Source organism: Bos indicus x Bos taurus, chromosome 12 (genome assembly GCF_003369695.1).
Source record: "Bos indicus x Bos taurus breed Angus x Brahman F1 hybrid chromosome 12, Bos_hybrid_MaternalHap_v2.0, whole genome shotgun sequence".
Lineage (NCBI taxonomy): Eukaryota > Metazoa > Chordata > Mammalia > Artiodactyla > Bovidae > Bos > Bos indicus x Bos taurus.
Genome location: NC_040087.1, coordinates 32921690 through 32934093, shown reverse-complemented (window position 1 = coordinate 32934093; position 12404 = coordinate 32921690). Strand labels below are relative to the sequence as shown.

At 46.1% G+C, this 12404-nt stretch overlaps 1 protein-coding gene and 1 long non-coding RNA gene across 2 annotated transcripts in view; both read right to left on the bottom strand.

The window, feature by feature from the left end:
- The window catches only part of LOC113902098 (phospholipid-transporting ATPase IB-like), a 100837-nt gene extending 97895 nt beyond the window's left edge, over window positions 1-2942 (bottom strand). Inside the window, exon 1 of the mRNA XM_027557070.1 lies at window positions 2722-2942. Within this exon, the coding sequence (XP_027412871.1) occupies window positions 2722-2942 (221 nt within the window). The remainder of the gene's footprint in view (window positions 1-2721) is intronic.
- Window positions 2943-11187: 8245 nt separating this feature from the next.
- Window positions 11188-12168, bottom strand: LOC113902138. Its single transcript, XR_003513676.1, has 2 exons — window positions 11551-12168; window positions 11188-11367 (listed from the first exon to the last, which is right to left on the bottom strand). It is a non-coding gene; the product is annotated as an uncharacterized LOC113902138 (long non-coding RNA).
- Between the last annotated feature and the right edge of the window lie 236 nt (window positions 12169-12404).

Genomic DNA, 12404 nt, shown 5'->3' with positions numbered 1-12404 from the left:
AAATTTGATAATTGATGATTTTTGCCAGGATTGGTGTAGCCTAAATCATTGTTTCTCAAACTGGAAGATCTCAGGAACTCTTCATATGCAAAGAACACAAGGAGCTTTTGTTTATGTGGCTTCTATCAATCAGTCTTTACCATATTAGAATCTACATAGGTACTGAAATGGAACAGGCCCTACAGTCCTGTTGCAGTGAAAAGGAAAAAAATAAAAAAGAGAGAAATGGGTTTTTCTCTTTCCCTTTCTGAAAACGAAGAAAATAAAGAGAACAGTGAGCAGACCTGAACTCACGGAAAGTGTTTTACTTTAACTGCTCCTAAGTCCGCATGCCTGCAACTAAGTTTGCTTTTCTGCCCCTGACTCAGCAGGAGCTACACTTCACATCTATTTTCCTTTGGTTCTACATGCTAAATACATCCTGTATCTGGTGTTGACCCTTACAACCCTTCCCCCTATAGTTACATCAGAAAGAAGGCCGCAGAGGCATCAAACCGCCAGACCCAATTACTGGGTTACTGATACCAGCCTATGACTGTCTTTGAAACAATGCAAGAGGAAGAAATCAAGATCCGAACACCTTTGTTCCTCATCACGACCCCTGACTTTGAACCCTCATCTTATATAAGCCCCTAGACTCCTCATGGTTGGGAGGCACAGTTCTTGAAGCTTGAGCCTACTGTGTTGCCCTCTCCGCTGGCTGAGAATTAAGCCATCTTTCTATTTCCTCCAAACTCTCTCTGTGTATTTTTTATTTTGCTTTGGTGGGCAGAGAAAGCCAAGCCAGGTTCTCTAACTGCCTTTTGTCTGTGGAAAAGCTTTAGCCAAAGAATAGGTTTAATCAGAGAAGTGAGAACATGCAGAAACAAAGGGAAATAGTCACAGCAGACCAAATAACACTTTATTCATTAAGCATAGTTAAGGACCTTTAGTTCCTCCTCAAGGGCTATAATGTTCTGAGCCATAATATATGAGCTATCTTAGAGAATGAAACCCCCACCAGGTAGAAGAAGTTAACTACAAGATGACCAGACTATAACCATGATATAAGCTGCCACAATTCTGAGAACTGGCTTCAAAAAATGGAACCAAACCAACCCTGGAACTAAAACCTAACAGTTCTTAAAACAAGATGACACTGGTCAGACCACTGCATGACTAATTTCAAGATGACTGTCAGAACTGACTGCTATTTCTGCATGTAGCCCCATCCCTCAGCCTATAAAATTTCTTGCCCCCTGATTGTCAGAGGGGAGTTAGCCTTTGGACAAGGATCCACCGTCCCTCCATCCCCAGGTTGCAAGCATCCAAAATAGAGCAAACTTTTATTAATTCCACCAACCTGGCCTCTTTAATGGCTTTTGAACGGCAAGCAGTGGGACCTGGGTTCAGTAAACAGTACCACCATTCCTGAGAGCAAGTCAGCACTACTTACTGAAGCTAATATGCATATACCCCCAAATCCCAGCCACTCAACTCGAGGACATACTTACCAAAGAAACCACAGGGTAGGTTCATAAGGAGACATGCATAGATCTGTAGAAGTAGGAGCAGCTGGGAACAACAAAAGTATCGATGATGAAAGGAAGAGATAAGCTATGGCGCATGACTGCTGCAGAATCATACATGCCAGTCAGAAGCATGTTATACCAAGTAACACAAATAGTTCTCGAAAAAAGCCAACATTTTATGAAACTTAGAAGCTAGTTGAGATGTATATCACAAAGTAATTTATACAAAAATTTTAAACTTTAAATATTATTATATATTTTTTAAGAAAATATGTTCAAAATATAGAAGATGGCTTGGGAGGACAAACCTTAAAGACATTAGGGAATGAGGGGTATGGAACTGCACGAAGGAGATGAAGAAAACGACCAAAGGAAAATGAAAGAGAAAAGTGTAGCCTTTCTGGACCAATGATGTTGTGTCATGAATAAAGAGTCTGATGATGACTAACTCGATTCTCAGTATCTGAGGTCCTTAAAACACAGAAGAGTCATTTCATGTGAGCAGAAAAGACTGTTAAGACTCACTGGGACTTCCCTGGAGGTCCAGTGATTACAACTCTATGCTTCCATGGCAGCGGGCATGGGTTCGATCCCTGATCATGGAACTAAGATCCCCCATGCCACTCAGTGCAGTTTAAAAAAAAAAAAAGACTTGCTGAGATTATGTAAACATTTCTTTACATGTGACACCTACTCATGGGACGTGATATAGTAAGTGCCCCCACAGGATTCATGAGTTAGCTGACCAGTTTATTCTCCCAAGTAAAATGAGATTTAAAAATACTGTATAATATGAAAGGGCATTTCAAGACAATGCTGAAGACATAAAATTTCTTGTGTTGAACTAATACCCTGTTTTTCTAAGTTATCTTGTATCAGCAAAATAATTTTAATATACATTTTGGGCAAAGGAACAAGTAAACAAATTTTCATTCTAATTAGGTATGTGTGAGTCTGAAATTTTTTACAGGATGTAAGAAGCTAGAGAATACATGGAAAATTTTATAAGTCATACAACTTCCATATCATCTTACTTTTGATTATTCTTGACATTACAGAGATGATATTCCATCCATACAGATTTATATTATATATTAGGTAACCTCCTCTGCTCTGTTTAACTACCCTATGTCCTAAGGGAGAACTGGAGAGAGAGAAACCAGAGCAGATCACAAGGGCACCTGAAAGTTCTCACTCAATCAACACATACTTACTGAGCACCTGGAACATGACAGCCACTGGCTTAGACTTGATCACAGGTGATAAGCGTGACAGCTTCAGTGGAGCTTTCGGTCTAAGGTGGGAGGAGAGCTTCTCAGGCCACTTCCAGGAGCCTCTTAGCTGAGCAGCTTCCCGCGACTCACCAGCAGACGGTCTGGACTTTGCCAATCTTTCACTCTTTTCCATGCTGGCTTCCAGCGCCAACCACATGTCTGGATAGTAACCCCTGAGCATAGGTTACAAGGGATGAGAAACCTATCTCATGGACAGGTTACAATCCATGAGAAAGGATGAGAAAGAAAGGGTCTTGAATGCTATGGTCCCCCCACCACCATGGTTCGAGAGCACTGCCCACAAAAAGACCCCAAATCTTGAAATAAATATATTAAAATGCATCCACCTTACATTTCATTAAGGAAATATATCATAATAAGTAGTAAAAATTCATAGGTATATTCATCAAGCTGTTAATATTTTATAAAGTACAAAAAAAAGACCCTTCACATTTTAACTATAGGTGAGTTGACTACTAGAAACAGTCAAAATCAGTGATTGTATAGAAGTAATAGCACAGGTTTTCTGACGCATATATGATCGTATGACTGAAATAACTAAAGAAACAGACGCAACACATCCTAAGTGCTGAGTGTCCAGAGTGCTATCAAGTCCCCCAAGCTTTGGTGGGCGCACAAGTGCTGAGGGGCTGTCGAGCCTTCTGCACCAAGCTGGCAGCTCTCAGCACCTCCTAAAGCAGGACAGGCACCTTCCTCCTCTCCACAATAATGGTGATACAAGGTTATCTTGTGGGATAGGCTTTGCCGAGGGCTCAGGACTAATAAGGGTTTCCCTGGTGGCTCAGATGGTAAAGAATCTGCCTGCAATGCAGATAGACCCACGGTCGATCCCTGGGTTGGGAAGACCTGCTCCCTCACCCTTGCCCCGTGCAGAGGAGGGAATGGCTACCCACTTGTCTTCTTTCCTGGAGAATCCCAGTCCACGGGGTCGCAAAGTCAGATACAACAGAGCAAATAGCACTTTCGCTTTTGCAGGACACAATAAAGGGAAATTAGAGCAGAGGGAGGAACAACTTGAAACTCATTTGTAGAGATGTGGATGGATCTAGAGACTGTCATACAGAGTGAAGTAAGTCAGGAAGAGAAAAACAAGCATCGTATATTAATGTGTGTATATATATATAAATATATAAAATCTAGAAAATGGTACTGATGAACCTATTTGCAGGGCAGGAATAGAGGTGCAGACGAAGAGAAGAGACTTGTGTACAGAAAGGGGAAAGAAGAGGATGGGACAGATTGAGAGAGCACCACTGACATATACACACTCCCATGTGTGAAACAGCTGGTGGGAAGCTGCTGTGCAGCACAGGGAGCTCAGCTCGGTGCTGTGAGATGACCCAGAGGAGTGGGATGGTGGGCGGGAGGGAGGTTCGAGAGGAAGGGCATGTGTGTATACATATAGCTGATTCACATTGTTGCAGAGCAGAAACTAACACAACATTGCAAGGCAATCACACACCAATTTAAAACACGCACACACACAGCTGCTTGGATGGTGCTCTATCCACAGCTTCGCCCCAGATCTGCCTGGATGTCTCTCTTAGCCCTGACCTGGAACTATTGAGAATCCTTATCTCCCCAAGATGGGGGTGGTCATTGAGTCCTATCCTTTATCCTCAAGTTCTGGACCCTGGCCCCTTTTCTGGACCTGCCAAGGAAAAAAAAAAAAAAAGAAACACAAATAAGCAAGAGTAAGTTACTAGTTCAGCAGAGTTCAGCCCAAGGCATAGGAGACGGCAGCAGCCAACTGTCTATTCTCGACACTATTTTGTCTTCCCCAGGTTCTGTGGAAATAACTGAAGACCAGCTTCCCTCATAGCTCAGTTGGTAAACAATTCGCCTGCAATGCAGGAGACCCCGGTTTGATTCCTGGTCGGGAAGATCCCCTGGAGTAGGGATAGGCTACCCACTCCAGTATTCTGGCCTGGAGAATTCCATGGGGTCGCAAAGAGTTGGATACGACTGAGCAACTTTCACAACCAGATGAGAACAAACAAAGGCTACTTACTTGCTCCTTGAGGGGAGTAAGCCAGCATCGCTGGCATTTTTGCTGAGACTGAAATGCAGGCAGAGGAGTGGAAAAGCTTCATAGTAGAAAAATGAGAAGGCTTCAGGTGCACCCTAACGGGAGGCTCTTGGCACTGAGAAGCTGCAGATGTGCACGAGAAGCAGGGCTTCATATGTGGGTGGTTATGAATGTATATTTGACTTCCTCTGCTGCTGCTGCTAAGTCGCTTCAGTCGTGTCTGACTCTGTGCAACTCCACTTGACTTTCTTTAGTTGGTCCTAAATTGGGAGTGGAGACAAAAACTAGAGAAGCTGTCAGTTAGGAGTCAAGTCCTGGTCGTGTGGGGGCAATTGTTACAGAGGTTATTGTTTGGTTTCCTGGAGGATTTCTAGAGATGGAGGTCTGACTTCCTCAAAGTCTGATTTGTCGCTAGCAGACTGGCTTCCTGGGATGGTTACTGTACATAATACGTTGATTTCTGGGCTGGTTGCTGCAGACTATGGTGGGAGTTCTGTCTTTACATATGGGTCTGACCATGTCGGTTTGTATATTTAAACTCTCAGTTCAAAACTTCACCCTGTGAAGGGGACTGTGGTGTCAAGGACACAATCTTTAACAATATATATGACCCTTCACCAACTGGCCCCTTATCTGGTTTTCTCTCCTGTCACTTCATCTTTTCCCATGAGTATTGTCGACTAAAAAAATGTACAGCGTGAGAGCTGGTTTTATCCAGGGCAACATGAGAACTGCAGCCCGGGAGACAGCACCTCAGATAGATCTGAGAAACTGTTCTAAAGACATAGCGGGGAAAGACAGTATATATGTGATTTTGGTAAAAGGGGGAGTATATGCAACCAAGCACATATTTTTTCTGTAGAAAGTCTCTGCTGGTCTCGTGAAGGTTGATAGTCATGAGAAACAGTCGTCATCGTGAAGGATTTTAGTGCTTTCCTAGATATGAGATGATACAAAGACTTGAACTCACAAAATGAGCTCCTGAGAATATCTAACTATCTGAAGACATTTCCTGCCAACTTCCTGGAACACAGAGTACCTCATTATTGCTCTCCACCCTGAACTCCTTCAGGGGGTGTTGGAGGAAAGCAGCTGCCATGGCACATGAGGTAATCCTTGTAGAGGCAGAAGACAAGCACCCGTGGCAGTGCCAGTTTGTGGTGGACAGAATCCAAAAGCTGGACCAGTCAGCATCCCTGGAGCACACAGAGCCCCTCCACACCCCACGCCTCTCCATGCACAGGCCACCTTGTCTAACACTTCCCTCCCTTGGCAAACTCCTGCTCAGATGCCCCTTCCTCTCTGTGGCCTTCCCTGGCCCTCTGGCCATCCTGTATGGCTCTCTCCTACCTGGCACCTTACCTTGACATATTGGTGTTCCCAGTGGAGGGATTTTTCACCAGGCCAGAGCTTGGCTTCCTCAAGGGCAGGAATCATGCCTTAAGATTTGTTTCTGCATCTAGCAAGTATTAGAAGGAGCTCAATAAACCCCTGTGGAATTAATGAACAAACAAGCACAGCTAGTACTGATATGGACCTTGTGTGGCTCATGAGAGGGAGAGACCACATCAGTGACGGGGATCTCTATAAAGCTGTCTGCTGCAGAGGGACAAAAGACTTTGATAGCTCTTTTACCCCCTCCCCCCGCAAAAGTTATTTATTTTTGTCCTACCCTTCCTGTCCCTCTTGACTCCTAGGCAAACTGGGAGTGCACACACACTTTTAATTTCTTCTTGTAATTACAATAGAGTTTTCTCATTGCCAGGTACCAGGCTCTTTGAGAATTAGAATATCGGCTGGAGTGACGTCAGTGCTCCAAGTGCTATGACAAATCTGGCTTCTGATTCCCTGTAATCACCTCAACTGAGGAAATTTTGTGTCCCTGGATGAATCTTAAAAGGGGATGTTTCATGTGCATGCATGATAAGTCACTTCAGTCATGTCTGACTCTTTGCAACCCCATGAACGATAGCCCACCAGGCTCCTCTGTCCATGGGATTCTACAGGCAAGAATACTGGAGTGCATTACTGTGCCCCACTCCAGGGCATCTTCCCAACCTAGGGGTTGAATCTGCATCTCTTATTCTCCCACATTGGCAGGAGGGTTCTTTGCTACTAAGCTCCACCTGGGAACCCCCAGTGTTCCATGGGTTTGTTGCAAATAGGAAATCAGCACTTCCTGGAATGAAGAGTCAGCTTCCCTTCCTGAAATTTGTAAAGTTATACATCACAGGCATCACACGTGCTAAGTGGACCCAGTGCAACAGAAGCTCAGGGGTCAGAAGGCAATCTCTGGAGCCCCGGGGGTGGAGCGGACATGAGGCTGTGCCTCCACCCCAAGCCCAGCCTGCACCCCCAGCCGGCCCTCCAGGATGTGCTGCCACCTGGTGGAGGATCCTAGGGCCGGCCAGCTTCCAGACAGTCCTCCGGGAGGTTTACGGATACCCTTCCTACGTGAGTTGGAAGGGCTGCCATAATTAAAGGCCATAGACTGCATGACCTGAGTGATTAAAGTGTACTTCTCACAGCTCTGGAGGCTCACAGTGCACAATCCAGGTGCCAGCAGATGAGGATTCTTCGGAAGCCTCTCTCGGTGCACAGCCACCTTCTCACTGTGTCCTCACGTGGTCCTTCCTCTTGGACATGCATTCCTGGGGTCTCTCTGTGGGTTCTGACCCCACCAGTCGCAGTGGATTAAGGCCCACCCTAGAGGCCTCATTTTAACTTAATTGCCTCTTTAAGTTCAGTTCAGTTCAGTTCAGTCACTCAGTCGTGTCTGACTCTTTGCGACCCCATGAATCGCAGCACGCCAGGCCTCCCTGTCCATCACCAACTCCTGGAGTTCACCCAGATTCACGTCCATCGAGTCAGTGATGTCATCCAGACATCTCATCCTCTGTCGTCTCCTTCTCCTCCTGCCCTATCCCTCCCAGCATCAGAGTCTTTTCCAATGAGTCAACTCTTTGCATGAGGTGGCCAAAGTACTGGAGTTTCAGCTTTAGCATCATTCCTTCCAAAGAAATCCCAGGGCTGATCTCCTTGCAGTCCAAGGGACTCTCAAGAGTCTTCTCCAACACCACAGTTCAAAGGCATCAATTCTTCGGCGCTCAGCCTTCTTCACAGTTCAACTCTCACATCCATACATGACCACAGGAAAAACCACAGCCTTGACTAGACGAACCTTTGTTGGCAAAGTAATGTCTCTGCTTTTAAATATGCTATCTAGGTTGGTCATAACTTTTCTTCCAAGGAGTAAGCGTCTTTTAATTTCATGGCTGCAGTCACCACCTGCAGTGATTTTGGAGACCAAAAAAATAAAGTCGGACACTGTTTCCACTGTTTCCGCATCTATTTCCCATGAAGTGATGGGACCGGATGCCATGATCTTCGTTTTCTGAATGTTGAGCTTTAAGCCAACTTTTCCACTCTCCACTTTCACTTTCATCAAGAGGCTTTTGAGTTCCTCTTCACTTTCTGCCATAAGGTGGTGTCATCTGCATATCTGAGGTTATTGATATTTCTCCCGGCAATCTTGATTCCAGCTTGTGTTTCTTCCAGTCCAGTGTTTCTCATGATGTACTCTGCATATAAGTTAAATAAGCAGGGTGACAATATACAGCCTTGACGTACTCCTTTTCCTATTTGGAACCAGTCTGTTGTTCCATGTCCAGTTCTAACTGTTGCTTCCTGACCTGCATACAAATTTCTCAAGAGTCAGATCAGGTGGTCTGCCTCTTTAAAGGTATCTCCAAATACAGTTGAATTCTGGGGTACTGGGAAGTGGGACTTTGGGGGCAGACAATTTAGCCCATACAATTTCCAAAGATTGTTGCTAGCAGTCAAGGAGTTCACTACCAACCAAGGTGCTCATTCTCTGAGTCAGGTGCTTTGCTGTTGTTTGTTTTGGGGGTTTTGCTTGTTTGTTTCACTTTTGGGCCTCATGGAGTGGCATGTGGGAATCTCAGTTTCCTGGCTGGGGATAGAACCCGTGGCCCCTGCAGTGGAAGTGGGGAGTTCCAACCACTGGACCACCAGGTAAGTCCATCAAGTGTGTTTTAAGAGAACACTCTGACCCAAAGAATAGTAACTTCCCTCTCCAACCCCCACATACCCAGGCACACTCAGCACTCCTCTCTGAGGGCCTGTCACATTGCCCTCTCTAAGATGAAGCTTGGCTTACTTGTCTTTGGTGCCCTGGTTACTACCACAGCTAGAGGCATCCTAAGGAATTTATTCCAGACACACCTTGTTGCAGACCAAGAGCCGCCTGAAAGCAAGGAAAACTGGGCAGTGAGGAAGAAGCAGCAGAGGGTACCAAGAGGGAGTGAGAGAGGGTAGACAATTTCCTCATGCTCCTAGTGACTCCTGGGGCAGCAGCATATGCTTCCAGGTTATACCAGGATGCAGGGCAATTTCCAACTGGAAGATGTGTAAGGAAGACAATGAAAATGGCTGCTTTTTTACAATTTTCTGACTCATATAGAATTCAAGATTCTCAAGGCAGTGTGTGTGTGCGCGTGCGTGTGTGCACACGCGTGCACATGCACATGTATGTGTGTTTGACAAGAAAATGATAGGAACACACGCTTTCACATTTTATGGAAAGCCAGCAGTGGACATGCTCTGGACGTACCTAACTGTCAGCCTCGGGACATAAAGTTGTCCACATCAACGCCTTACAAGTGAATCTTAAAGACATGGCCAAGAGGAGGCGAAACCTGCTAAATAGGCAGTGGTGGTTGTCTGAGGTGTGAGGTCCAATGGAACTGCTGCAGAGGATTGAAGATGGGAAGAGGGGTTGGCTGGTCACTCTCTGAACTGAAACTCCACCTTCTAGTCCAAACCAGACATTTTCATGTGGGGAAGCTTGTCTTTAGGGTTCTCTAGTCTCTACTTTTCCTATCACTTTAAGCATGCTCTCCCAGCCTCCCCTTTTAAGACTGTTATGGATTCAATTGTGTCCCCCAAATACATGTTGATGTCCTAACCCCTGGAACCTGAGGATGTGACAGCATTAGGAAACAAGGTCTTTGCAGATGTAACCAAGTTAAGATGATTAGGGTAGAATATAATCCAACATGACTCGTGTCCTTACAAGAGGAAAATGTCATGTAAAGACAGTACCGTGTGATGATGGAGAGAAGAACTGGTTGTGTCTACAAGCCGATGCACACCAAGGACTGGTGGTTACCACCAGAAACTAACAAGAGGCAAAACAGGATTCTACCCAGAACCTCAGGTGGAGCACAGTCCTGCTGACTCTTCGATCTCAGACTTCTAGCCTCCAGAACTGTAAGAGAATACATTCCTGTAGTTTTGAGCTACCTAGTTTGTTGTAGGGTGTGGATATCTTTGGGGGCACTTTTCAGCCTATCATCATGGGCCCACACTTCCTGAAGCATAACTTGATACTCCATCCAAAGGTCTTATTTCTAATGTGTAAGATAGGCCCCTCTAATGCACAAATGTGCATTCTTTACCATGATTTAACAGGAAATGCCTGAAAACCCAACCATGACCCCTAAAAAGTCTAATATTTGCTCCCACAGCTCTTCATGCAACAACGCTAGCTGTCTGGCAAATTGCCCTCTGTCTAACCATTTTACATTTCCCTGAGGAGTCTTCTCACATACACCCAACTGATTAACTTCATTTTCTCTAGCATAGAAATTAGTGAAAAGAATACATTATAGGAATATATTGAGCTTTGTGACAGGAGAGAGGGCTTCCCAAGTGGCTCAGGGTAAAGAATCTGCCTGCCAATACAGGAGACCAGGGTTCAATCCCTGAGTCGAGAAGATCCCCTGCAGGAGGAAATGGCAACCCACTCCAGTATTCTTGCCTGGGGAAATCCCAAGAACAGAAGAGTATGGCAGGCTACAGTCCACAGGGTCACAAAGACTCAACTACGACTGAGTACACATGCTCAGTGCTGCTGGGAAAGTGGTACTGGGAAAGACATGTGGTCTTAAGAAGACATGTTTTTGAAATGCGTAGCTTCAAAGAACAGAGCAAATCTCATAAACGACTGACCTCTGTAAGTAAAGCTTCTATGAGATGTCCAACCAGCCTCCTAGGGGAGATAATATCTGGGTCCCTTCAGTTTCACCAGCAACTATAGCTACAATTTCCTTCAGGTGAATGGTGACCCAGTGGACCACAGAAAGTTTGAGTCCTGTGAGTTTTGTGGTTGCCTTCTGTGATCATGTGTATTTTGACTTCAGATGTCATTTATATTTAAGAAATTCAGGAAGCTGGATTCTGCCATAGGTCAAGTTGAAAAACATGCACAGGAATGTCAATACCCTGTGAGCCACTGCATGTTTACGATCCATGTAGGACGGAAAGGTCATAGATGTCCTCTGAAGTGATTTATTTCCTAAATTAAAAGAACAAAAAAATAGAAAAGGCATGTAAAATGTGCTTCTTGGTGCCGGCTAACTGTTGTGACTAAGAAGAGCACAGAGACTGGAGGTCAAACGCCTTGCTTCACATTTCAGCCAGCACTCTGCACAGGGAACCAGTCAATATCCTGTGATAAATCAGAATGGAAAAGAATTTTTTAAAAGAATATACACACACACAAACACACATACATATTAACAATAACTTTGCTGTTTAGCTGAAATTAACACGATTGTAAATTAGCTGTACTTCAATTTTAAAAAAAAAAAAAAAATGTCGCAGCCAGCAGTGCAGCTCCCTGGCCTGTGACCTTGGGCAAAGGAGTCACTCTCACAGATGAAGAGCAAGGGCCTTGAGAGGTGAAGATATTAAGCCAGGAATGTGACGCTTTTAGATGCCAGGCGCTCTCCTCAGCACTCTTAAAATAATTCCTGAATATTCATTCGACCCACACGTGGATTAGACCGTCCTTCACTTGACTTCAACGTGGAACTGAAGACTGAGATGGAGCGTCACGCGAGCGGTGAGCTGTCTCCACGGGAAGCAAGGCCGTCCCGAGGGTCCCCAGTCCAGCTCCCAGCATCAGCGGCCGCGGGGACGGGGTGCGCGGGCGGCTTTCCCACGGGGGGACCCGGGGACCCAGGGATACAACCTGCGGGCCGCGCCTTTTTCCTGTCACCGTTTTCTTCAGGCGCACCGGCCACGTGTCCGACGCTGTTCCTTCACGGCCCGCTGGAGGCAGGGTCACAAAGGAGGAAACTAAGGCACGGAGCGGCCCGGCTCGGCTTCCCCCGTGCGTCCTGCACGCTCCTCCGCGGGTCTGCGGCTGTTGCTCCGGCAGCCTCCCTCACCGCGAGCTCCTCAGGATGAGCTGTCAAGAGAGAGCAGTGGCCCCAGAAGCTTGACAGAGCGCCGCGCGTCAGCCCAGCTCTGCGCCTGCGCAGCCGGCGCCAGGGGGAGCCTCGGCGGCGCGCCCTCTGCTGGCACCTAGGGGCACCACCCAGCTGCCAGGAGCTCCAGGGAACGAGACCAGGAGGCTTCAGGAGCAGGTCCCAGCATCATCACCCAGCACCTAGTGTGGTTCCGTCCTTTCACCCAGACGGGGCCACAACCCCAGGAGGGAAGAGCCACGTCGCGGGCCTGCCTGGGGCTAGAGGAGGCCAG